This window comes from Aquarana catesbeiana, unplaced genomic scaffold (genome assembly GCF_042186555.1).
Source record: "Aquarana catesbeiana isolate 2022-GZ unplaced genomic scaffold, ASM4218655v1 unanchor228, whole genome shotgun sequence".
NCBI classification, from domain to species: domain Eukaryota; kingdom Metazoa; phylum Chordata; class Amphibia; order Anura; family Ranidae; genus Aquarana; species Aquarana catesbeiana.
Window position 1 is genome coordinate 1,745,504 of NW_027362655.1, and position 27,711 is coordinate 1,773,214.

General features: G+C 42.4%; 2 protein-coding genes across 2 annotated transcripts in view; one reads left to right on the forward strand and one right to left on the reverse strand.

Annotated features, from left to right (window-relative positions):
• LOC141121727 (uncharacterized) overlaps window positions 1-27,711 on the forward strand; it is a 178,289-nt gene that overhangs the window by 38,308 nt on the left and 112,270 nt on the right. The window contains exon 8 of the mRNA XM_073611438.1: window positions 17,160-18,960. Within this exon, the coding sequence (XP_073467539.1) occupies window positions 17,160-18,960 (1,801 nt within the window). The remainder of the gene's footprint in view (window positions 1-17,159; window positions 18,961-27,711) is intronic.
• LOC141121651 (uncharacterized) lies at window positions 11,759-27,583 on the reverse strand. Its single transcript, XM_073611326.1, has 8 exons — window positions 27,476-27,583; window positions 26,209-26,328; window positions 25,999-26,122; window positions 25,785-25,882; window positions 25,474-25,695; window positions 25,188-25,394; window positions 24,923-25,094; window positions 11,759-13,391 (listed from the first exon to the last, which is right to left on the reverse strand). The coding sequence occupies exons 3-8, from the start codon at window positions 26,081-26,083 to the stop codon at window positions 12,061-12,063; spliced, it is 2,115 nt and encodes a 704-aa protein (XP_073467427.1). The 5' UTR covers window positions 26,084-26,122; window positions 26,209-26,328; window positions 27,476-27,583; the 3' UTR covers window positions 11,759-12,060.

Here is a 27,711-nt window from a genome sequence, read left to right on the forward strand (position 1 = left end):
ATTTCTTATTATATATTGGTTTATGGACTTCTGTCATTGATACACAGTGATACATATATACTATTTTTTTTTAGTCTGAATTACTCAGATTTTTATTATTAAGTATTCACACTTGTCACTTTATCTTGCAACTTAGGATTCACTTTATATCATCATTATTGGTCATTGTATACCCTATGTAAATGAATCATATTTGATGTGGTGAGAGTGCGTTTTTTCACTTACCATTAGGTTTTCATCATACTGTTCAAAAATTTGTACCTTATATTTGTTTTAAATTAGATACATAACTATTACCAACTCATCAGCGTTTTATCGTTTCATAGTGGTGCAAGATTTATTTTTTTCCTTGCCCTATACCCTCACCGTGTTTGGGGGATATTTAATTACACTCATTATTAGCAGCGCCAACATCCCGTTTCTTATTATACATGGATGAAGTGTTGTACCATGTTGGCCATTGATAGCAGTAGAAAAATAAAAATTGAGTCATTACCTTTCATAGGCTGAGTACATTTTGTGGTGTAAGATTTTACAAACATTTAGAGATCTATTTTAATTTTATTTATTTATATATATATATATATATATATATATATATATATATATATATATTTATAGCCCCAGTGCTGTCTCCTTAAATTTCACAATTCATATATTCACAAGTCCGGACCTCTGCTGGCAAGAGAGCGGCCTGAAGACAGTGGAGGAGCCGGCCGAAGAACTGGAACGCCGGGAGAAGAACCAACCGGACGCCGGGAGAAGAGGAACCTGAGGGACCCCGAAGCCGGAGGAAGACCCCCGGAGCTGTTTAATAAATTATTTTAAAAACCTGTATAGTGTGTTTTATTATTGACACTTTTTCCCTAGGTGAATGGGTAGAGGTACCATGTACCCCATACTCATTCACATAGGGTGGGGGGCCCTCTTATTATAGGGGGCTCCCGGATTCCGATAAGCCCCCCACCCGCAGACCCCGACAACCAACGGCCAGGGTTGTCAGGAAGAGGCCCTTGTCCTCATCAACATGGGGACAAGGTGCTTTGGGGTGGGGCCTTGTACGGCACCCACCCCCCATGTTGAGGGCATGCGGCCTGGTACGGTTTGGGGGGGGGCGCTCGCTCGTCCCCACCCCCTTTCCTGACCGGCCGGGCTGCGTGCTCGGATCGGGGTCTGGTATGGATTTTAGGGGGGACCCCACGCCATTTTTTCGGCGTAGGGGCTTCCCTTTAAAATCCATACCAGACCTAAGGGCCTGGTATGACCCGCGACGGGGCTCGCAAGGTTTCAATCTCGCCGATAAAAGCTGCAAGATTGACTTCCTTTTCTAGTCCCGTCGCACCTGAGTCACGTTCAAAATGAACGGACTTGTCCATGTGTGGGCAAGTCCGTTCATTCTGAAAGTCCGCCGTAACTCCGGCGAAAGTCCGTCGGAAAGACGGGCGGACTTAGCCGGAAAGTCCGGTCATGTTTGGGCAAGTCCGTCCGTTTTAAAGTCCGGTGCACCTGGCGGACAAAGTCCGTCAGAAAGTGTGCCGGACCAAGTATGCCAGAAAGTCCGATCGTGTGTACGCAGCATTAGTCTTCACAAGGTTGTCACATACTGTTGCTGGTATGTTGGCCCATTCCTCCATGCAGATCTCCTCTAGAGCAGTGATGTTTTGGGGCTGTCGCTGGGCAACACGGACTTTCAACTCCCTCCAAAGGTTTTCTATGGGGTTGAGATCTGGAGACTGGCTAGGCCACTCCAGTACCCTGAAATGCTTCTTACGAAGCCACCCCTTCCTTGCCCGTGCGGTGTGTTTGGGATCATTGTCATGCTGAAAGACCCAGCCACGTTTCATCTTTAGTGCCCTTGCTGATGGGAGGAGGTTTGCACTCAAAATCTCACGATACATGGCCCCATTCATTCTTTCATGTACACGGATCAGTCGTCCTGTTCCCTTTGCAGAGAAACAGCCCCAAAGCATGATGTTGCCACCCCCATACTTCACAGTAGGTATGGTGTTCTTTGGTTGCAACTCAGCATTCTCTCTCCAAACATGACGAGTTGTGTTTCTACCAAACAGTTCTACTTTGGTTTCATCTGACCATATGACATTCTCCCAGTCCTCTTCTGGATCATCCAAATGCTCTCTAGCAAACCTCAGATGGGCCCGGACATGTACTGGCTTAAGCAGGGGGACACATCTGGCACTGCAGGATCTGAGTCCCTGGCGGCGTAGTGTGTTACTGATGGTAGCCTTTGTTAAGTTGGTCCCAGCTCTCTGCAGGTCATTCACTAGGTCCCCCGTGTGGTTCTGGGATTTTTGCTCACCGTTCTTGTGATCATTTTGACCCTACGGGGTGAGATCTTGCGTGGAGCCCCAAATCGAGGGAGATTATCAGTGGTCTTGTATGTCTTCCATTTTCTAATTATTGCTCCCACAGTTGATTTCTTCACACCAAGCTGCTTGCCAATTGCAGATTCAGTCTTCCCAGCCTGGTGCAGGTCTACAATTTTGTTTCTGGTGTCCTTCGACAGCTCTTTGGTCTTCACCATAGTGGAGTTTGGAGTGTGACTGTTTGAGGTTGTGGACAGGTGTCTTTTATACTGATAAGTTCAAACAGGTGCCATTAATACAGGTAATGAGTGGAGGACAGAGGAGCCTCTTAAAGAAGAAGATACAGGTCTGTGAGGGCCAGAAATCTTGCTTGTTTGTAGGTGACCAAATACTTATTTTCCACCGTAATTTGCAAATAAATTCTTTCAAAAATCAGACAATATGATTCTCTGGATTTGTTTCCACATTTTGTCCTTCATAGTTGAGGTATACCTATGATGACAATTACAGGCCTCTCTCATCTTTTTAAGTGGGAGAACTTGCACAATTGGTGGCTGACTAAATACTTTTTTGTCCCACTGTACACCATAAATCATAAAAAAATGATTCGTTCATATAATTCAGTTGTGCAAAAAAAATCAAAGTCCTCCCAACATTTAACCCTTTGATTGCCAGTAACACTATCACTCACACATACTATAAACCTCCATTACTAGTATGGTGTCTGAACGGATCAATATCTTTGATCAGATCAGAACTATACTAGCGTCCCCAATAGTATAGTATAGTGTTCCCAAAAATGCAGCATTAGCAGGATCAGCTCCGACACCTGCCAACCCCCGATGTTTAGCCCCTCCCCCCCTCAACAAGTGCAGTGTCAGTAGATCACCGACACCTCTGATACACAAAAAAACACAGTGTTGGCAGGTACATTTTATTTGTAGTGGTTCAAACAGTCCCTGACAGCCAGGTGCTCTTTTACCTGTGAGTCACACTAGATACCTGTAAATATAGTGGCCAAAATGTCAAACGAATGGTACACTAGTGAAGAGGCCTACAGGATTCTGAGCATGACAGATTAGAGTGATGGGGGGTCCTCACTGTCAGAATCAGACTGAATACAAACCTGTAGAGAGCAGCAACACCCTGACAGATAGCTCAGATGATGGCGTAGTGGTCCCTGCTAAGGTTAGGCATACCCGACCCCATGCCCAGGTTGCTAATGGTACAATCGCATGATGATTGTATGCAGTAGAGTGCCAATACTTGTGCATCTCTACCTTTTGGTGAATTGGTGAGCACCAGTGGCCTAGTACATCCTGGTCTTATACATACCAGCACTGCAGTAACACTTGGTGACCTGGCGAGTCCTATAAGTGCAGTCTAAGCTGGTGTGGTAGCTAGCACAAGTAGTGTCCCGCAGCCACCAAGAATTAAAACCACAGGCCCATAGAACCCATAGTGCCTTTCCTGCTGTACTTGCAAATCCTGATTAGGAGCCCCCAGATTCTGCAGCGCCCTTACTCCCCCCCCCCCCCATTCACTGGCCAACCTAGAATTCAGGTGCAAATTTAACCCCCTTGTTTTTTTGCAGCTATTTTTCACGAAAGATCTGTATAGATCTATTGTGGACCAAAGCAATTTATATGCTGGTCAATTTATCATCACAATCCCAAATTCAAATCTTGCCAGACCATTTGAATGGAAATTTATTATGGTTTCCGAATTTAGAGCTGGGTGCCCAAATGCTATGGCTGTGATTCACAGCAGGGGGTCTGGTGCGTCCCTTTTCACCGATTCAGGCCTGAATTTGCACCTGAATCGGAACCAAAGACCCACACAACATGAATCATATATGTGAATCCAGACTTTTTTTGGGCCTAACCCTCAACATGAACATTACTAAAAAGAATGAGTCGTGGTCATATTGGACCATAGACCCAATTCATTACATACCTGTGTTCTCTGCTGCCATGACCAGGCGTAGATACGAGAATGTAATGTGATTTATGCACTTTAGCAACAATGAACTCTGTCGTCCTCGGGGTGACCCTGAATATGATCGGCTTCACAAAATCCAGCCCCTTGTCAATCACTTTAACCAAAAATTTGCAGACTTGTATATGCCTTAACAAGATGTCTGCATAGATGAGTCCCTCATTAATTTTTCTGGCCATCTTGCTTTCAGTCTCTCCCCAGCAAGCGTACCAGATATGGGATCAAAATGTATAAGCTCTGTGATAAGGCAACAGGCGTGTTATTTACTTTAAGGTCATCACAGAGGACAAGGGGGCACTCTTTATGTCTAGAAGAAAAGAGATTTCATCTCCAAATACGGAAAGGTTTCTTCACAGTAAGAGCTGTGAAAATGTGGAATAGACTCCCTCCAGAGCTGGTTCTGGCCAGCTCAGTAGATTGCTCTAAAAAAAGCCTGGATTCTTTCCTAAATGTACATAATATAACCGGATACTAACATTTATAGGTAAAGTTGATACAGGGAATATCCGATTGCCTCTTGGGGGATCAGGAAGGAATTTTTTCCCCTCCTGTAACAAATTGGATTATGCTTTGCTGGGGTTTTTTGCCTTCCTCTGGATCAACTGTGGGTATAGAATTGTGTATATGGGATTGTATTTATTTTTTAATTGGTTGAACTAGATGGACTTGTGTCCAGTCTACATAAGGAGCAGTGGCAAGATTGTTTGGGACTTGGTGTCACCCTTATTCAGAAAGGGGTACCACTTGTACATGGACAATTTTTATACAAGCGTGTCACTTTTTACACACCTTTTATCGAAATTGGAATTGATACATGTGGTACTGTGCGTCCTAATCACGGGGGCTTCCCCCAATGGCTTGTAAATACCCAACTTAGAAGGGTGGAAAAAGCCTGCTTGAGAAGTAATGAATTGCTTGCAGTGAAGTGGAGGGACAATTGGGGTGTTTTCGTTCTGTCTTCCATTCACACAGACCCGACAGTCCAAATTTAAAATGCCGACTGGTGTTGTTGGGATACCACATGTGAGAGACTTTTTCGTAGTCTAGCCTCATACAGGAGCCCAAAATCCAATAAGCACCTTCTGGCTTTCTAAGGGCATATTTCCTCATGTCACTTCCTCACTACCTATTCCAGTATCGGCGGCCCTGAAGTGCCAGGATAGTAAAAACACCCCCCAAAGACCCCTTTTTTTGTCGCTTCCTTACTACTTATTCCAGTTCCGGAGGCCCTGAAATGCCAGAATAGTAACTCCCCCCATGACCCTTTTTTGGAAAGTAGACACCTCAAGGTATTTGCTAAGAACCATGGTGAGTATTTTGCAGATTCTCACCTTGAATATGGCTTTCTCCTTTCTTTTTGTAAGTTAATGTTTATATTACTTTTTTGGGGGTTACTTCTGACCTGGATCCCCACGTCCGGAGCACCGGATAAGCCCTGCGATTAGCGTTCAGTTTATCACTGAAGTTTTCTTATTAATTTTATTAGTTTATTCTTAATTTTTCCCTCATACACCTATACAGGTATCCTATTCAAAAGGTATATGTGATTTTTATGATGGCCACTAGGGGTCGTTTTGTAATGTTTTTATATTCCCATGTCCCCTTATGACCTATTTTTTAGGCCCGGCCTGTATGTGTCACCACTCAGGCTTAATAGATTTTTATTATTAACAACTAGTCTAACAGTTGGGGTGTCTGTTTCAATTTGACATACCTAATTTGTTGCAATGCAAATTTTTGCGATATGTACCCCCCAATTCAATCACACACTATATGCTAACATCGTGGGTTGTTACAGGTGACCGTCTTTGGACGCGGTCGCTTTTGACAACTTATTTGTGGCTATAGGCGCTTTTACACCTTGCACTAGTTAGCACTTTTTAACCATGATTCATTTATATATCGTTATGCTTGTTTCATTTGTATCCATTCATTCTCTGTGTTCACCCACATAGCCGTTTGACTGTTTATTACACGAGGAGACTGGCCTTGGGGGTGTGCATTTCCATTAAGGCCACTAGGGGTCGTTTTTTGCATTTTGTTCATGTCCCCTCATGACACATTCTTGGGTTTTGGTTTGTGCGTGTCACCACTCACACCCAAACTTTTTCAACATTTGATATTAGCATCAAGCAAGTGTGTTTATACAGGCTTGGTACATCCAATACTTGACTTGTACATATACATTCCCCCAGTCCAACTATAAATCAAATGCCAACATCACAGATTGCTGTGAGCGATCGTTTTTGGGAATGATCTGATCTGACAGCAATTTGATGGTTCTAGCTAAAGATGCCCTAAATACATTTTTATTTTATTTTCTTTTTATACATTGCGTTTTTGTCCTTTCTCTCACCTAATTTCCACCCGCGCTACACATATGGCCGCCTGATTGTTTACCATATGAGAAGATTGACACTAGGGGGCACGCACGCACATGGGAACCCGATGGTCTCTTTCTCGAGCGGGCGGATCTAATCCCTTGACGTGATATTGAGTGACGCCTATTAAAGTCCTGGGCCGCACATGCGCGGTAGCGCTGAGGCCAGGAACGCTCTAGGCTCACAAGAAAGTTTAGACCCGGTTTGCGCATGCGCACTAGCAATATGTGCGCTCGAGGCTAATGCGGAAGTCCGGCGTGGGGGATCTCAAGGGAGGTGATGCGATGAGCAGCTCGTGCCCCTGGAAGACGCAATTTTTTTGCAAAACGCAGCGTAGGGCTGAGCGGTATCATCGCGCCACCTCCCACTGTCGCTGTACATCTAACAGGACGGGCTATCTGTGGTCATCCGGCCGGTGCCACAGTTTGTTCTTCCACTGATGATGCTGATTATTCTTGCCTACATGTGAGTGTTTACGTTTTTTACCTTAATAAATTGCCATCTGATTTTACACTATGGGAGCCCTCCCTTTCTTTTCTCCTATGATGACAATACTATGCTGAGGGCTGAGCCCCTTTCTGTGGACCCATCCATCTCCATCCCAGCACCTGACGCCCTTTCCAGTTCCCATCTCCATCTCTGCCCCTGGGAATTCCGGACCAGCAGGATCTCAAAGCCCTCTTAGACCCTCTGTAACAGGGGGTCATGGGGTTCTGGTAAGCGGCCAGGCTCTTACTGTTGGTGGTGGTCCCACACATCCAAGGTTCCATGCAGTTGAAAGACCCGGGATTGCTATTTCACTTTTTTTGGGTTCTTATTATGGATTATATTTTTTTTAACCATTCACAATGATTTTCTATTACATTTATTACACTTGGACTTTATTTGACATTTGCTTGCACTAATTGTGATATATTACTGCACAGATGGTTTATGCATTCACTAATACTGGTTGTATTTAGTGTTTTTGGTGCGGCATTTTTGGCCAATGGACTGCATGGAAGGTCGTTATATGTCTGGTCAAGCATGTGGTGCCCAAGAGGCTGCTGTTCTGGCCACGCTTGATCCGCTTCAGACATAGGTTGAAAACAGCAACGGTGCGATCTGCTGCACACATGTCGAAAAAGGCCCACACCAAGGAACTTTGCTGGTCCCGGGTCCGCAGATGGGCAAGTGGGGCCCAGGATACATAGCGGGTGTGTGTCGGGGTCGGGGCACTTTAACAGGGGTGTGTGGAAACATTCACTCAGCCGCCCGAATGCTTCCATCCAACAAATAAACCTGCTCCTTGCTTGCCCACAGCAGGGCTAAATGTTAAAAAAAAACCTGTCTGGTCCTCAGAACTGCATATCCCATGTGTCAGGCGATAGGAATTGTTAACCCCTGAGTTCATAAGGAGATCAGGAGATAAGGAGATTAGAGATCGCCAAAGACATGGATGAAGTGTTGGCCATTGATAGCAGTAGAAAAATAAATTCCCTGCCCCGTATATCCGATCAGCCCCTAACCTGTCCACCTTTAGGAGATCCCTGAAAACTCACTTATTCGGGGAATCTTATCCCACACCCACCTAACAACCCCATCAAATCATTCCCCGCATCTATTACCTTTTGTACCACCACCCCCTCCCTTTAGAATGTAAGCTCTAAGAGCCGGGCCCTCCTGTCCCTTCTGTATTGTACTGTAATTGTGCTGTCCCCCCTCTACATTGTAAAGCACTGCGTAAACTGTTGGCGCTATATAAATCGTTAATAATAAGAATAATATTTACTTTTCATTGGCTGAGTACATTTTGCGGTGTGAGCTTTCACAAGCACTTAGACGTCTGTTAAAAAAAAAAATAGTTTAACAAATCTGACCAGCATTCACCCAGCTGTGATGAATATTGGATTTATATTCTTTCATACACTGATTTCCTTGGCTCCATCTATTGGTCATAATGCAGTATTGAGATATTTTTACTAATGGAGTTTTGTCAGGAACCCCATTATGGCCACCAGATGGAGCTGGCGATCTTAGGAAATCACTGTGTTGCATTATGGCCAGAAGATGTAACGGCTGGATGAATGATTGTCACATTCGTATCATGAACTTTCTATAAATAGACCCCTTAGTTTCCTTCATTAGACATGTCTTCATACTAATACCTGAGATCATACTCTTACACTTAAAATTGCCAAAACAGCACACAGACGCCCCCCGAGGTTCTTCTATGTATTTGGGAGACCTTTGGAGGGTCTGCGTGCTTGGGGGATCTCTGAAGTGTGTGGGGATCACTTGTCTGCTCCACACTCCTTAGATTGTATCAGATTATATGAAAGATTTGTATCTGTCAGGGAGATAAAATAAGCCCCATTGTTGGTATCAGTGGGATAAAATAAGTCCTATCATTGGTGTCATGAGATAAAGTAAGTCCCATCATTGGTGTCAGAGATATAAAATAAGCCCCATCATTGGTGTCAGTGAGATAAAATAAGACCCATTGTTAGTGTCAGTGAGATAAAATAAGACCCATTGTTGTTGTCAGTGAGATAAAATAAGACCCATTGTTAGTGTCAGTGAGATAAAATAAGACCCATTGTTGTTGTCAGTGAGATAAAATAAGACCCATTGTTGTTGTCAGTGAGATAAAATAAGACCCATTGTTGGTGTCAGTGAGAATAAAGTGTAACCCCAGCCCAGCATTGGTGGTACTTACCTGATCACACACTCCCACATCGTCAATGCTGATGTAGGAGTTCTACTTTCAAAGGAGATCACTGCTCCCCACAGTCTGTTATAATTGCAGTGCCTGTTGATGGGACCCACAGAGTGTTCCAGCAGTCATCCCCTCACTGACATTCTGACTCCTAGAACCTGTGAGATGAGGACATGGTGGGACAATAGACCAGGGCTGTCCTTCATCTTCCAGGAACATTTGGCAACAATGACAAGGCTGTGTTCACACTACGAGATGTTTTTCGGGGGCTACAGTTCCTCTGAGTTCAACAAGGTGGTGATCTCACTTCTACCCAGACAGGAAGTCTCTATGGAATACAGACAGGAAGTGATGTCAGGTACAGACAGGGAATGGCGTCAGGTACAGAAAGGGAGAGATGTCAGGTACAGACAGGAAGTGATAGCAGGTACAGACAGGAAGTGATGTCAGGTACAGACAGGGAATGGTGTCAGGTACAGAAAGGGAGCGATGTCAGGTACAGACAGGAAGTGATAGCAGGTACAGACAGGAAGTGATGTCAGGTACAGACAGGAAGTGATATCAGGTACAGACAGGGAATGGTGTCAGGTACAGAAAGGGAGAGATGTCAGGTACAGACAGGAAGTGATATCAGGTACAGACAGGAAGTGATGTCAGGTACAGACAGGAAGTGATATCAGGTACAGACAGGGAATGGTGTCAGGTACAGAAAGGGAGTGATGTCAGGTAGACAGACAGGAAGTGATGTCAGGTACAGACAGGAAGTGATATCAGGTACAGACAGGAAGTGATATCAGGTACAGACAGGGAGTGATGTCATGATGCCTACACCAGGACTGTCCATCATCCAGGAACACCTGGCAACAATGACATAGCTGTGTTCACACTACGAGATGTTTTTCGGGGCTACAGTTCCTCTGAGCTCCACAAGGTGGTGATCTCACTTCTACCAAGACAGGAAGTCTCTATGAAGTTTGTTAACGCACCAATTTCAGTTTCAGGACCCATTCACATCTAGCATAGAAATGCACTGCACCAAAAATTGCAGTAAAAAACACACCAAGCTCCACTTCAAAAAAAAGCTCTGAAGCTTCTTTGGGGCAATTGCTGCGCGTAGGGCAGCCCATTCAGATGGATGGGCTACCCTATGTGTGATGAGTGAAAATACTCCAAAACGCCTCCCCACCTCGCTAAAAAAAATGCATGTGGGAATGCGAGTTCCCACTATGCAGATATGTGAAATGGGCTTGACAGCTGAGTGTTTCTGTCCACTCCCTCCTATGTACTTGTTTAAAGATGGCCATACACTATGCAATCTGATTGTGTATTTAGTGAGAAGGCTGATCACTGATTGCATTTCATTTAAAAAACGTGCACCTGGGAATGGGTGGGTGGATAATGCAGGATGTGTATTAACGAGGTCAGCTGGTCAACTCCTTCCTGTGTCATGACCTAAAGTCTGGTCAGGAAGACAGACATTACAAATGGAAACGTCTGGAAACATGGATGAGGACAAGAAAAGTAAGTGACTGTAGATTTATTGGAAAGCTTTGATATTTTTGCAAAAAAAGTACATAGATGCTATATTGGTGCATAGGGGAGCTGGAATTAGAAAAAAAAGTGTACAAAAAGGTGAACTTACCCTTTAACCAATTGAATAAAAAAATATTATTATTTTTAACATACTGTCACCAGGGGAGTTGGAATTTTAAAAAAAGGCTGCAAAGGTGAACTTCAAACATTTTTTTTTTCCTTTTTTGTCATTTGTACTATTTTTTTCCACATTCATCAGAGTAGCTCAATGTTATGTTGGCATAGTAACACTGTACTACTCTGGGGGGTGGGGGGTTATCAGGGATTTTCTTTTTGTTTTACACTTAGTTTGCTGTTACAGTGAAGACCATTGTAGCTGCAAAGTTTTCACCTGTCAGGAATGGGTTACATTCATGACAGCTTTAATCTCTAATTGGCTACAACTAATCACATGTACAAGGTGCTGTGATTGGCCCAGGTACCATGTGATCACGTGATTACTGGGCACCGAATACTGGGATCCACAATTCCGGGGGGGGGGGCTGTTGTGCCCCTAAATAGGAGTAGGCAAAATGATGTACATGTATGTGATTTTGCCTGCACGGTGCCCCCCAGCAGCAGTATATGTACTGTGGTTGTTCGGCAAGTAGTTATGGCCACTAGATGGAGCCAAGGAAATCAGTGTATTAAATAAAATACAGCCAATATTCATCACAGCTGGGTGAATGCTGCTCACATTCATTCAACTATTATTATTTTTTTTTTTTTTAAATAGACCTCTAAGTGTTTGTGAAAGCTTACACCACAAAATGTACTCAGCCAAGGAAAGGTAATGACCCGGTTTTTATTTTTCTACTGCTATCAATGGCCAACACGGTACAACACTTCATCCATGTCTTTGGTGATCTCTGATCTCCTTATGAACTGTTTCTTACATGATGAAGATCAGCCATGGAGTATATCTGAGGTGTATATCAGGGTGTGCTTCTTCCCCACATGAGAGCTGTGATGTCCAGCAACATTCATATAGAAGACATTTCCCACACTCAAGTCACTAATACACCTCAAGGGTTGTGTGGGATCCCTGATGTACAGGAAGACAGGACTTCAGTGAGGAACAATTCCCTCACTCAGGACAGGAATACGGCTTCTCCCCCGTGTGAGATCTCTGATGTCTAGAAAGACTGGACTTCAATGAAAAACATTTCCTGCACCCAGAACAGGAATATGGTTTTTCTCCAGTGTGAGATCTCTGATGAGAGTGAAGACTGGACTTCATCGAAAAACATTTCCCACACTCAGGACAGGAAAATAGCTTTTCTCCCGTGTGTAATCTCTGATGTGTGGAAAGGCTGGACTTCGCTGAAAAACATTTCCCGCACTCAAGACAGGAATACGGCTTCTCCCCCGTGTGAAATCTCTGATGATTGTAAAGAATGGACTTAGCTGAAAAACATTTCCCGCACTCAGGACAGGAATATAGCTTCTCTCCAGTGTGAGATCTCTGATGTTTATGAAGATTGGGCTTCTGCGAAAAACATTTCCCACACTCAGCACAGGAATACGGCTTCTCCCCTGTGTGAGATCTCTGATGTCTGTAAAGATGGGACCTCAGGGAAAAACATTTCCCGCACTCAAGACAAGGATACGGCTTTTCCCCCGTGTGAAACCTCTCATGTGTGACAAAATCAGATTTTTGTACAAAACATCTCCTGCACTCAGGACAAGAAAATGGCTTCTCCCCTGTGTGATATTTATGATGTCTGGAAAGACTGGACTTCCGTGAAAAACATTTCCCACATTCAGTACATGAAAATGGCTTCTCCCCCGTGTGACATCTCTGATGTATGGAAAGACTGGACTTCCGTGTAAAACATTTTCCGCACTCAGGACAGGAATACGGATTCTCCCCCACGTGTGATCTTTTGTGCACATCGAGATTGGATTTTTCAGTAAAACCTTTCCCGCACTCAGCACAGAAATAAGGCTTCTCCCGCGTGTGCAATCTCTGATGTGTGTAAAGACTGGACTTGTCTGAAAAAAATTTTCCACACTCAGGGCAGAAATACAGATTCTCCCCTGTGTGAGATCTCTGATGTCTGAAAAGGTGGGACTTCATCAAAAAACATTTCCCGCACTCAGGACAGGAATACGGCTTCACCCTTTTGTGAGATCTTTTATGCCGATTAAGTTTTGATTTAGAACGGAAACACTTCCCGCACTTAGTACAGGAAAACGTATCATCTGTTGGAAGGACGGCACCTTCCCTCGCAGTCTGAGGTTCCTCAGGATAAGAGGAATACGATGGTCCATCTACACTGTGTGGTGCCGGATGGACATTTGAGGTAGTCGGGTTTTCTCCTGGACTATACTGTGTGATGTCCTCATCTTCTACTTTACAGTCTGGAGACAAAGTGACACAATCCTCTGAGGTTTTCCTCATCTCCCGTCTATGTACTAAAATAGAAATAAAAAGATTATTACTAGACATGAGCAGATTGGTTCCCCTAAACCAGGACTCCGCCCACATCAGGCAGCTTTGTCTCTGAGGATCTTACAATTTCCCCCTCAAGGTAACTAATAAATGGGTCCTCTGATCTCCTACCAGTTCATTTCTTTATTCATGGACCTTAGTCAGAGAGTGAGGAAACAACAAGAACTGTCTTTTATAGGAGTGACAGTGATGAGGGGATTATAGGACGAGTGTCCCCACCCCCTCTACCACTCATTGCCATCTTCCCAACACAAGAAGTCCTGCACTTCCTTATTTAGTCCATGATTTAGTCATGAATAACAGCGGGGCTGAGCCCCACCAGAGGTCAGAGAGTGAGGATGGGGGAAAACAACCAAGATGAAGACTGGACTGATCCTGAAGACCACCATCAATGGGTTATTGACTCCTCCCTCATTATCACTTTCTGTTTAAGGTTCCAAAGTTTGAGAATTTTATCACATTATCACCATGTCAAAGTCTGTCCACCAATCAAATCATCACATATAAAATGTCCAGCTGGTAAAAAATGGGTGTAACAAAAGAGAATACATATTATGTTTCTAAAACCAAGAAATCTTGCGAGCTACCATAAATATGTAACACCTCCTATCAGGAAAGCTGCTAGCACTGATCACATCCCATACGACCATACAGAAGCAATATATATATATATATATGAAAAAATGCTGCGCTATCTGGATGTTAGCATGAGTGCCTTATTACAATGACACAAAATAAATAAAAATATTTATGTGCAAAAAAATTTTTTCCATAAAGCGTGTGATCAAAAACATTATAATCCTTATAATCCAAATATATACTGGAATGTATAAAGTGCCTCAGTGCTAATAAATAAATAGCTATCGTGCAAACTCCCAAAAATTCATACAATATAGGATCAAAACCTTCATGTATTAAATATAGTGATCCAAATACATGCGAAAATAATTAAAGTGTTCTGGTGAACAAAAGTGCTAAGTGCAAACACACTGGATGTCCAAATTTCATATAAATATCAATAAATAAAGTCTATTCCAAAATTATTCACAGCTTGTACTAGTGATGCAACTTGTGTTCACGTGTTCACTCAGGTGCTTCCCCCTTATGTGTGTACGCTCACCTTAGAGTGTGTGACCTCTAAATTAAGTTCAGTCAGAACACGCTTTTGATAATAATAATTAATTCATAATAATAACACGCTTTAGAACCACCCCTGGGTTCAGTGTCAGTGATGGAGTCCTGGGCTGCTCAGTGGTGTTACTTCCACACTCGCATAAAACAGAAAAACTTGATAGTGTGATACCGTTTTTTTTTTAATTATATACTTATACTTATATACTATTAGTAAACCATAACTCTTCTGACAGGGTACTCACATTTGCTGGGTGCTTCAGTGCACCACTCTATAGAAAGCCAAAAAACGCTAAAAAAACACCAAAATAGTGTGTCTCTCCGTTCTGAGACAGATCAGCTGTCTCCTGCACCGTCCTATCCCCTCCCCAACGCGTGTCGATACAGGGATAAATAATTTTTTTAAAAACGGTATCACACTGAGACACTTTATACATTCCAGTATATATTTGAATGATAAGGTTTATCATGTTTTGATCACACGCTTTATGGAAAAAATAATTTTTTTGCACATAAATATTTTTATTTATTTTGTGTCATTGTAATAAGGCACTCATGCTAACATCCAGATAGCGCAGCATTTTTTCATATATACATATTATGTTTATATATAGCAGTGGGTAGAGGGGAGAGAGCAGAAGTCAGGACTATGTAATGTGCAACATATTGTATAAGATACAACAGATATGACTACAGTATATAGTCAAATCAAATCATCAGATATAAAATGCCCAGCTGGTAGGAAATAGGTGCAAAAGAAGTCAGGACTATATAATGTACAACATATTATATAGGATACAACAGTTAGGATTTTCTAGTATCAGAATTAAGTAATGCACAACATAGAGTATATATTGCAGGAGTCAGGAGTATGTAATGTACAATATAAATAAGTAATCAGTGGAAGCTTCAATGTTTACAAGAGACAAGCTGCAGAGGTCCCACACTTCTGCCTCCCATCTCCTGAGACTGCACTCAGTGACTTGGGTCTGAGACTATACAGACATATCCCTCCACCCGGGACAGACAGCAGACAACAGAACAAGTAACCCTGGGAGAATTTTTCTACCAGAGATCTTGCCAGAAGTCCCAAAGCACATTCCCCAGGTGCCTAGGTCCAGTAATGCCTATGGTGAAAATTCACAATTTGCTTCCAGGTGAACCCCAGAATCTCCATAAATTCAGTCTAGATACATGAATAGGGATGGGCTTTCTGTTCGGCGAAAACCGAACATTATGGGCCGTTCGTGCCAAATTCGAGCGGTGCGTAACGGCCCATAATGCACTGCGGGAGCCCAGTGCATTGTTGTATGATTGGCCAGAGCATGCACCATGACCTGCATGCTTTGGCCAATAACAGCGCCCTCAGCTAAGAGAGCAATAATTGGCCAAAGGCAGAGTGCCTTTCACCAATCATGGCTCAGGGGGACTAAGTCCACGCCCCACACTATATAAGGCCGCCTGCACGTCGGCCTCTTGTAGTGTGTTGTTGGCATGGACGGAGAGAGAGTCTCATTTTGGTTGAGCAGGCAGGCAGATTATTCAGTTAGCTGCAGTGTATTTAATAGCTAGATTTGATGCAGGCCGTTCCTGGTGTACTGTTTCTAAAGAATTATCATAGGACTAAAGGGATTTTTAAGGCAATGAATTTTAGACTTTAAGTATACAAAAGAGAGAAGGGGATTATAGAGACTTTTAGGAAGCCTAAACCTGGTAAGATTATGTATTTCCATCCCTATGGGACTTTAAATGAAACCGATGGAGGTCTTTCCGGATGCCTCGGCGTCTCACATTGTTCCATTACCCTGCAGACCTTAACCAGTAAGTATGCATTGACGTGCTGCTGGTGATGGTATTCTACCCTTATCCATGGAAATATGATCGTTGATTATCCTTATATCCATTTTTTAGACTACCACGTGCATGCTCCTGACGAGTGGTGTTCAGCCACGAAACGCGTAGAGCTACATGATGCCGTGTTTCCACCTACTCTATATCTGGCTCAAGTTTTTACACAATCATCACCCTTACAGGCTTAGTGAGGCCATAGGCCCTGCAGATTTCACCTTATATTTACTATTTTATCAATCATGTCTTTGTGGAACTTTGGAATTTTTCATTCAATCACCACGCTCTTCAATTGTTATGCTGTTATCATTTTATTGTGTACTGTATTTTACTTGTACCTTGACATCTACGGTTTTGTTTCAAGATACGTATATTATCCTCTTAATGCTGTTATCATGTATCAACAATCTTTGTACATTCATATTGTAACAATAAAATACCTCTATGGATACATCCATAGATGTACCTGTCTATGATACTCCACAAAGGGCAGGTGGGAATCATCCACAATCTGAGCACTATCCATCACATAGGACACCCAATAGGTTCCCAAACAGATTAGAAAACAGAAGATCTGACTATCAACATCATACTCAACATGGAACCCCACGCACACCAAGATTCAATATACCTACGCAGAATCAATACTCTGTATTAAGGGAGCGGAACTATCCCCAGTATGAGAGAAGTAATGAAGAATACGGAGGCTTTCAACATAGGCGGAATTATGAAGATCGGAGGGTTTTTCCCAGGGGAGGTCCAAGAGACAAACCACCAGGGAAATGGAAGGCCCGAGTCCCCTACAGGAATCAGATGTGGAGAGGGAGGAATACGAACAAAGAAGGCTATGGAAGATCAAGAGAGGACCAACCCCAAGGAGAATACCAAGAACAGAGAACATACGGATATCCCAGAAGGGAGGGGGACAATCAGTATGGAGGGAATACAGGACCCGCTCAGAGGTCAAACGTAAGAGGAAGCAGACCAGAGGAACAAGAGGGGGGAGAAAGAAAAAGGAGAAGGGAGTTCTAGGGAAGGGCATTTATAACCTTAGTAAAGTCAAATTCACCCAAGAGGAAATGAAGATCTTGGACTTAGGATTGAAGTATGCACCAGCCAAACCCTTGAATGAGTTCCAAACATATATAGACCTTAAGAAGTTCATGAGGAAGCTCAATTTAAAGAAACACTTCGCCGAAAATGAAGATATAAGAACAAGTATACCATCGGTCTATATACATACCCAACTTAAGAACAAATCCATCTTCAACCCGAATACCCCAGGTAATCAATGTATGGCAGCATTTGAAAAAATGGTAGAAGAAGATATAAGAAAACTGGAGAAGTATAATAATCATAAAGCTAACAAGATTTGGAAAACAATTAAAGCATTAAGTAAAAAGAAGGAGGTGGTTATACGACCGGCAGATAAAGGGGGTGGATTGGTGATTCTCAACAAAGAAGACTACGAGGAGGAAATGAACAACTTATTACAAGTGGAGAATACGTATAAGAAATTGAAAAGCAATCCTAAGAAGACGTATAAGAATAAACTCAAAGCCTTTGTACAAAAAGGGAAAGAAAGTGGTATACTTAATACCCAGGAAGCAGAATACCTTGTATCCAATTCAATCAAGACCCCCGTTATCTATTACACCCCCAAGATTCATAAAAGACTGGAGAAGCCCCCTGGAAGACCCATAATCAGTGGGATAAACTCCGTCTTTTCGAGGTTGGGTGAATACTTGGACCAATTTCTAAAACCATTGGTATGTAAGGGCAAATCTTATCTTCGTGATAGCTCACAACTTTTGCAGGACCTACAAGAAATTAGAGGAGTCCAGAACCATATTCTTGCTACTATTGACGTCAATTCTCTCTACACCAGTATTGTGCAAAAAGATGGCCTACATGGTGTAGAGAAAGCCTTACACGAACATACGCATATGAGACAGACACAAATCAACTATACACTGGAAGGTCTAGAACTGGCAATGAGTTGTAATTACTTTTGGCATAACAACAACTATTATGTCCAACAAAAAGGAGTTGCAATGGGGGCACGCTATGCGCCGAGCGTAGCTAACCTCCTCATGAATCTATGGGAAGAGGAGTATTTATATACAAGAAACATCCCCCATATTAAGTTCTATCGAAGATACATTGATGACCTGTTGATAATCTGGGACGGTACATCAGAAGAGTTTGAGGAATTTCTTAGCAACCTTAACTACAATAGATATGGCCTTACCTTTACTGGCAAATGGAGTTACCAACATATTGAATACCTGGATCTAGAAATCTTCAAGAATGGAGACAGATTATACACTAGAACATACTTCAAAGCCACCGATAAGAACGGATTTATACCCATCACCAGCTGCCACCATCCACAATGGAAGGGAAATATCCCAAAAGGGCAGCTATTGAGGTTACGCAGAAACTGTGATAATATCGAGGATTTCCTAACCCAAACAGATGGGCTGATCGAGCAATTCTGCGAAAAAGGCTATAAGAAGGACGAACTGATAAAATTAAAAACTGCTGTAGCAAGTAAGAACAGAAGACAACTATTTACGAAAAATACAAGAAAGAACAAACCAATGGATACAGCGTTTATAACGGGATTTAACAGCCAATATAGAAATTTGGAACAAATAATCAGGAAGTATTGGCCCATCCTTAAGGAGGATAGGGTGCTGGCCAGGATACTACCAAACAAACCAAAATTTCATATACAGAAGGGCCCCCAACCTCCGTGACTATCTGGTCCACAATGTCATCAACCCCCCGAAACAAATAGAGATCTTTCCTAACCTAAAGGGTTTTTATAAATGTCAGAGATGCTTACCCTGCAGGGTTAGTAAGAAAGTACCCCGTAGGAGGGAAACCTTTAAATCTAAGGTCAATCAGAAAGAGTACAAAATTAGAAATCTTATCACGTGCAATAGCACTCATGTGACATATGTCATTGAATGCCCTTGTCACCTCCAATATGTGGGCAGGACCACTCGGCCCTTATATGTACGCATACGGGAACACATCAAAAATATATGGAACGGTTTTCCTAAACATAATTTATCACGCCATTTTGATCAAGTGCATAAAAGAGACCCATCGGGGTTAATTTTCTATGGCATTGATTCCATAAAAGACCATTGGAGAGGAGGCAACAAGACCACTCTCATCTCCCAAAATGAAACAGCTTGGATATACAGGTTGAGGTCCTTAGCGCCTAGGGGCCTCAACCTGGATATAGACCTCAACTGCTTCATAACTGAGTCATGTCACACTTAATCAATTTCCCTCATTGTAATTCTGGTATACTCGCATAATTTGAACCACTTGGGGACACAACTAAATAATAATGTTTCCCCAGAGAGGGCACTCATGGATGAGGCCCACTTTTTTAGAGATATGGTCTACTCTCTTATATGTATGATTCCCTGAGTCAGCCACTGTATTCTTATATATAAAAATCTAAAAAATATTACAAACCTTATATAAGCCTTAAAATTAGGACGTCCGCATAGGCAATATTGACACATGTATCTAGTATTAAGTATTTAGCACTATGTTGCTATAATGGAGTACATCCACAATGACACATATTTATAATTTAGTAGGGTCATTTATGTATTAATATAGTAGGAATGGCCTAATATGGCATTGGGCACATAGCATTTTTTACGTTAGGTTAAACTATATCAATTTATACACATTTAGCTCCCACCATGCAGGTTCTACAATGTAGCCCCTGACATGGATATGGGAGTGCACCATCACAAAGTTTCTCACTATTGGCATAATGATTATCCACCCATAGGTGGATCTATTCACTACCGTATGGGGCACATTAATTTCCCACAAGCTTAGTATCTCTTTTTCATCTTCTGAAAAATTAATATAACCATACAGTATAAAAAACTTTTTTTCTTTTTGTTTATTTTTATTAGCACTTATAGATGTCAATTATGCACATCACTACACTTTTCAATTTAGGAATGGGTACACATTTTTTTGACTCAATATATTATCCTATGTGATCCACATGGGTTTATCCTTAGACAGAACATCTAAGTTGTGCCTAATTAATTAGTGATAATTGGGTAATAGGAATAAGCACAATCTGCACTCCTATGTTTATTGTATAGCAAGTAACATAATTTTATGTGATACATTGTATAATTATCCTCCCTGCAGCAATGGTATATTGGAGAAATATAGTGGAGTTCTATTTAGGACCAGCAGAGGGAGCCTGGTCTATGTAAATTGTTGTTAATGTATTCTATGACTTGATGGAGAGTGCGTTCACGATTTTTACATGTTGATTATACGGATAAACAAATTACAGATACAAAATCTATGTAGTGCATAGTGGGAGATCACTTTGCTGTATATACCTCCAGCCCAATGAAAAAACTACTGATGAATAACACAGGATCTCTAAAGCACTGCAATCAGTGGGGAAGGCTGAGTATGAACGCTCTCTCCTCATAAAGTCTGACAGATAGGGGAGTGTGACACCGTTGCTGAGGAAGTCATGTGACGAAGCGCGCACAACGGTATCACGCTCTGCTAGTCAGCTCCTAGGCATATGAGAGAGGAGGAAGCTACCAGCAGCTGGGGAGCAATTTACCCCCCACCTCACTGTTTATGCCTTATAGGAGGGACTTTTTTCACTCTGTTTCTTCACTCTGTTTTAACGTCTGGCAACTTATGCTGTCCATCTGGACTGAGTGCACATTTGGTGTCTGGACTTTTTAATCTTTATTTTTATTTATTTTTTATTATTTTTTATTTACTTTTTGGTATTTAAAATTATTTTTTCTGTTTGCTTATCTGAACCTATTTTTTGTCCACGTGCTAAGTCGCTGTACGGGCATGTTAAGCTTTAAATAAAGTTTTTAAACTTTATTACACCATGGAAGCTCTTTCGTTTTACTTATGAGGGGAAGCGACATATTTACAAAGTAAGAAGCCCAGGAAATATCCAACATATAATATAGCGGCAAGCGACTCGTCTTCCAGCATAATCGCATTACCCTTATGTGAGACGTGGGGAGCTGAGGACATCATAAGTATCCACCAGAGGAAGCAACAAGGAAAACAACCCAGCATATTACATTAAAGGCGTAATACCCCCAGTGGGGTTCTGGGAGCTGGTGAGTAGGCTACCAAGAGGGGGAGCACGAGAGTCACCAGGCAAATTGTTGCAGCACCATAGTCACCATTGGGGATTTATTTAAGATATTGCCAACATATGGGACTGTTATAATAAGCCCGAGATATAACTGCCGTGATTTTTATGTTGTTATTTCCAGCTACGCTACTAGTTGCAGTTGTGTATATATATGCAAGCCGCAGGCCCTATTTATGGTCTTTGATTAAGGGGATTTAACTTGCATGTGTTGTATGGTATTTTTATTTGCAATACACTGTTTCCGGGTGTTTCCTAATGCTTGATATAGCTATGGATCCAACACAGGAATTTAGCATATGATATATGGTTTATTAAATGCACTACAGGTAACACAGCCTCTGGCCTCATTACTAGATGCTGTAAGACCACATCAGTTTTTGTGCGACACCTGAGTGTTTGTTATATACCTGCAGCATAAATCCAGCCGCACATATTCATCTGTTGAAGTGACATCCTTAATATAAGGGGAAAACTTCTCTTTATATGTACTATATTCCATAAACCACGTTCATTGAGTCGCTTAACTTTAGGCTGTCCCTGTTTAAAAAAATTTTAAAAAATTTAAAAATTAAAGGTAGCGCCGTCATACCCACTCTTTATTATCTGTTAATAAAATTTCTCTGTTCCACATAATTACCATTATTTCACTTTCATGTGCTTCAATTAAAGTCCCACCCTCTCCGCTCCCCTTTATTTAGATTTTAAGTAGAAATCAATTTTATTAATATCAATAAAGGTTAAAAAATACAAAAATCTTCGCAGACCGCAGACAAAATGATGCTTAAACAGCATTGATATTGTACAGGAGGAAATGGCCTTTAGAACATTCAACCAGAAGAGTTAAAGAACATTCAACAAATTGAGGAAATAGCCTAACAACTAAGGGAGAAGAACATTCTATCAGAAGAGTGAGTCTCCCTTCCACTGTTGAAGCACTGGAATCATCTCCCGTTGTGTGCGGCGCATACGAGCTGACCTGGATGTTGATATCCATCTGTCCCTGCAGAGGGTTATATCTGCATGCCTGTATGACCTCGCTATACAGGAGGTCCAACTTGTCTGGTAAGGGTACACCTCTAATACCCCTTGGAACCACTGGTGTTTGGAAGCTTCTTCAATTCCTTCTATTTCTTCTTTCACCTATATGGGATGCACTAAAGGAACTGATGAATGCGTTTTCCCTGTGCGATTTTGATCCTCTATGCACTTAATGAACTGATGAATGCGATTTTTTCTGTGCAATTTGGATTTTTTACGCAAATTCAAATTCTCAATTTTTACTCTCATATTTTTATTGAGTTTTCAACACTACCTTTGCACTTTCCTTCACGGTTATGTATTGAGTATTTATAAATTTATTATTACTCAGCACTGTTTTTTCACATTGTACATATTGTGTGATATAGTGGTTTCTTTGATTTTTCACTTTTAAGTCAATTTATATGATTTAGCAGATGAATATTGATATAACGGTATATATCATTTAATGCAAGCGCACATTTTTTATATTTAATTTGTGCAATACGTTTCCAGAGCCTGGGAGGTTACAATTTCCTGGTGCTGGACAACGTGTTGCTGAGGCTTCGTTCAGTCACAGAAAGAGCAGTGGAGAAGGTGGCCGGCTGACCGATGCCTTTAGGCAATTCTTCAGTCCTCAGCACACAGGTCTGATCAGTTCCAGCAACCATCGCCAGCTACTGGCCTGTCCTGCATCCAGCGTTCTTTCTGAACTCACATTCAGTGCTGCTGGAGGCTTTGTAACCGATCACAGAGTGCGCCTATCCACAGACTCTGTTGATCGGCTCACATTCATAAAAATGAATCAGTCTTGGATCACCAGCTACCAAGCACCTGATGCTGATGTAACCAATTGATTTTTCTATGGATGTGGGATCCCTTGAAGACTGCATATGCTGAGTGAATATCCTATTATGCTGAGTGACTATCCTATTCCTCAATTTTCATGATGATAGCTTCTAAGAATATTTTCGGTTCAGGGCACCGCCACCACTGCCTAAGGCCCAATTTTTCTGCCCCTGTTTAACAGGGGCATGTAATTACAATTTTTGATCAAATATTTCACAGCAGGGCCTGTTCCTGCGCTCAACAAGAGTATCTGTGAGGGGTTGCAGTGTTGTGGCACCACCACCACTGCCTAAGGCCCAATTTTTCTGCCCCTGTTTAACAGGGGCATGTAATTACAACTCTTAAAATAATATTTCACAGCAGGGCCTGTTCCATTGCCCACCAAGAGTAACTGTGAGGTACCACCAACACTTAAGGCCCAGAGTGTAAGAGGCAGGCCGTATAGTATACAGGCGGTCCCCTATTTTCAAACATCCGACTTACAAACGACTCCTACTTACAAACAGAAGGAGACAACTGGAAGTGAAAGGAAATCTACCCCTAGGAATGGAAATTCTCTCCTGTAAGAGTTAATATGGGAAAAAGGTTTCTCCCCTCTGATGCTTTATCACCAATCCTCGTTTCCCTAATAACCCAAAATTTTCAAAATCCAGTTAAGTATATAGGGCCTGGGGGCCCCACGTTTTTTTTTTTTTTTTTTTTAATTTGGGTGCGGGGTTCCCCTTTACAACAAAAGTTTTTTTTTCCTTTACAGCAAAAGGCAGGGTTCCCCTTAATATCCATACCAGACCCAAAGGGCCTAGTAATAGGCTGTAGTGGGGGGCAAAATTACAAAACAGCCGCAAGCAGTTTTAAATTACTTTTCTTCCTTTAGAAATGTCATTTTGTGAAGGGACTATTCTAAACACGGGAAAAATGCGCCACATTACAGGCATACTATAGACACCAAACCCCCCCCCCCCCCCCCCGGCATGATATTTAAAGGAATATTTCACTTTTTTGTTTCACTTTAAGCATTATTAAAATCACTGCTCCTGAAAAAATGGCCATTTTTAAAACTTTTTTTGCATTGATTCACGTCCCCTGGGGCAGGACCCGGGTCCCCAAACACTTTTTATGACAATAACTTGCATATTAGCCTTTAAAATTAGCACTTTTGATTTTTCACATTCGAGTCCCATAGACTTTAACGATGTTCGCACAAATTTTTGGTCTGTTCACATGTTCTGCAGCAAACCGAACCGGAGGGTGTTCGGCTCATCCCTATACATGAATAGTGTCTGCAGCACAGAATAGGAAGATTATCCCAGAGGAATACAGGACGGGGAACACAGCTCAGGAAAGTGGCCAGGGGATTACAGGCTGATATCACCCAGTCCTTGCCCTACTCTGGACCAATCAGTGAGCAGTATGGGTGGAGGAATGTATTTAGGGTTAATGACCCACCTGTACTGATCTCTGTAGGAGTGTCCTCCTCTATAAATGTCCCCGTTATTCCATCCTTCTCCATAGACTGCTGATCATCCTTCACACACCTCTCTTCTTCTTCTGCTTTAACCTCAAATTCTATATCAATTGGATCTCCACTCTGCATCAAGAAAATTTGAGAAAATATCATCTGTAAAATATAAAAACTTTATTACTGTGACATCACATAAAAATCCACACATTGTCTCCATGAGTCTGTGTTTTATAAGCTTCATCCACCAACCTTGTAACAGTGAGGGATGGTGTGACCTTCCTGTGTGGAATCCCGGGAATACAGAGGACGGGGACATCTCTCTGGTGGGTTCCTGGTATTAGGTGGCTCCATCATATCCTTGTGTCCTTCTGAAAACTCCTCCATCACTCCATACTCCTCATCCTCCTCTTTATACTCTTCTTTAACAACAAAATTATCATCTCCGAGGTTTCCACTCTGAATATATAATAAAACATTCATTGTAACAAACATGCTGGGTATAAATCAGAACTACAAATAATTGTCAATCATCTACCTGATGATGGTGAGGGATGGTGTGATCTTCCTGTGTGGAATCCCGGGAATACTGAGGACGGGGACATCTCTCTGGTGGGTTTCTGTAGCTGGATGACTCCACCATGGTGTCCTGGTACAGATCTTTGTGTTCTTTTAGAAACTCTGACTCCTCCATCACTCCATCCTCATCATCCTCCTCTTTTATCTCTTCTTCAACTTTAGAATCTCTCAGGTTTCCACTCTGAATATATAATAAAAATGACATCAATTGTAACAATGCAGATAATGTACAGATCCTAATGATACTATCAGTGATTGTTCCTCATCTACCTGATGATGGTGAGGGATGGTGTGACCTTCCTGTGTGGAATCCCGGGAATTCAGAGGACGGGGACATCTCTCTGGTGGGTTCCCATTACTGGAGACATCTGTAGGAAACACACACACTGACTGAATACATTGTTTCTATGTGTTTATCAGATGATGGGGGATCTAGGTGGACCCTCCGTACTGCTCTCTCCTTTACAATAAAGTCTCCTCTTACCCGGTGATGTGAGGGGCGGCTGATTGTCCATCATGATGTCCTCGTAGAGATCCTTGTGTCCTTCTAAATACTCCCACTCCTCCATGGAGAAATAGACAGTGACATCCTGACACCTTATAGGAACCTGACACACACAATGATACAGTCACCATCCAGACACATCCCTTGTCTGTTACTGGATAATGTCCCAGAATTCCCAGCACCGCTCACCTCTCCTCCATGATCTCTCTGGTGACTTCTAGAATCTTCTTTGTATTTCTCTATTCTATCAGGGAGGGAGGTGGAGGCAAAGTGATGGTCATATGATCTCCAGACTTCACAGGAGGAAAACTGTAGGATGTGAACACAAACAGTAAAATCAAATGATTTTCCCAGAATCCTCCTCACCTCATCATTCAGGTCTCTGTTTTATTAAATCCCCACTTCAGACTGAGGTATAATTTACCCACACAGGACCCCCACACTACATAGGTTAAAAATGTGTTGCAGGCATTCTAATGTCATTACATACAGGAGGAGCTGTGAGGTCAGTGTGATGTCATAGGACATATAGACTCTGGATGGAGGGACATGTGGATGGGGAGATTTGAGGGGTCCTCTATATGAGGCTCCCCTGCAAACCAAATCATTGTTCCTGGGTGTGTCCTACCTCTCCTAAACTGAAGAGTGAACTTTGACCTTTACCATACAGAAATCTGTCAGGAATCTGTGAAAGTAAGCTCTCATGTGATCAGGTGACGTGCGGAGGAACGGAGTGTAAATAGCAGACAATTTTCTCCAGATCTCCTACTGGTGGGGATGGATTTTGCTAAGTGCTGGTGCCAAGTTTCCACCCCCCCAGGATCACTGCAGGTGTGGAGAAAAGCTGTGTAAGAGGATATGGAGGAGAGACGAGGAGGAGATCCAGGAATCAGGATAAAGGTCAGGACAAGCAACAGACGAGCGCATCCAAGAGATGAAGCCGGGGTCACTACACGGAAAATCAATCCAAGGAAACAACAGGCAGGACGAGGAATAGCAAGAAGGAGCTCAGAGACAAATGAGAATATTGCTCAGCCAATGGGAGATTATCTCAGCATGACTTACATAATGAAGGAGATGAGGGGGAGGGGAGGAAGTCACTTATGGTGACCATAGAGACATGGAAATTCAGCTGGTTCAGCAGGGATCGGTCACATTTCCTTCCATGTGTGGTCACTGCCGGATAAAAGTCACTCGATCAGCGGCTGCAGCCAATAGCTTCATCACTGATCTGTGTATTCTGAGAGCGGAGGAGCGCCCCCCATTGTCAGAATACAATAGTGCAGCAGGGAGGATTTCCCCATCCCCCTCCAATATGTTGATGGGGGAATCGGTTCAGTTTTTTTCACACATCCCGCTGGCTGAACGATAAAACTGAACCATGTATGGCCAGCTTTGGAAGCAAAATATATTAATCATCAACTGATCTCCCTGAAGGGGTTAATCTACATATTACCTCCTCTGCCGCCAGTTCCTGCACTGTCTTCTTTCTATGTCCTTCCAAATGGAATGTCTGTAGCTGACATCACTTCCTGTCTGTATTCCATAGAGACTTCCTGTCTGGGTAGAGGTGAGATCACCACCTTGTGGGACTCAGAGGAACTGCAGCCTTGAGAAACATCTCGTAGTGTGAACACGGCCTTGTGCTGTGTGTGTATGTACTGTATATCCTTCCCCTTTCTCTCCTCCCTG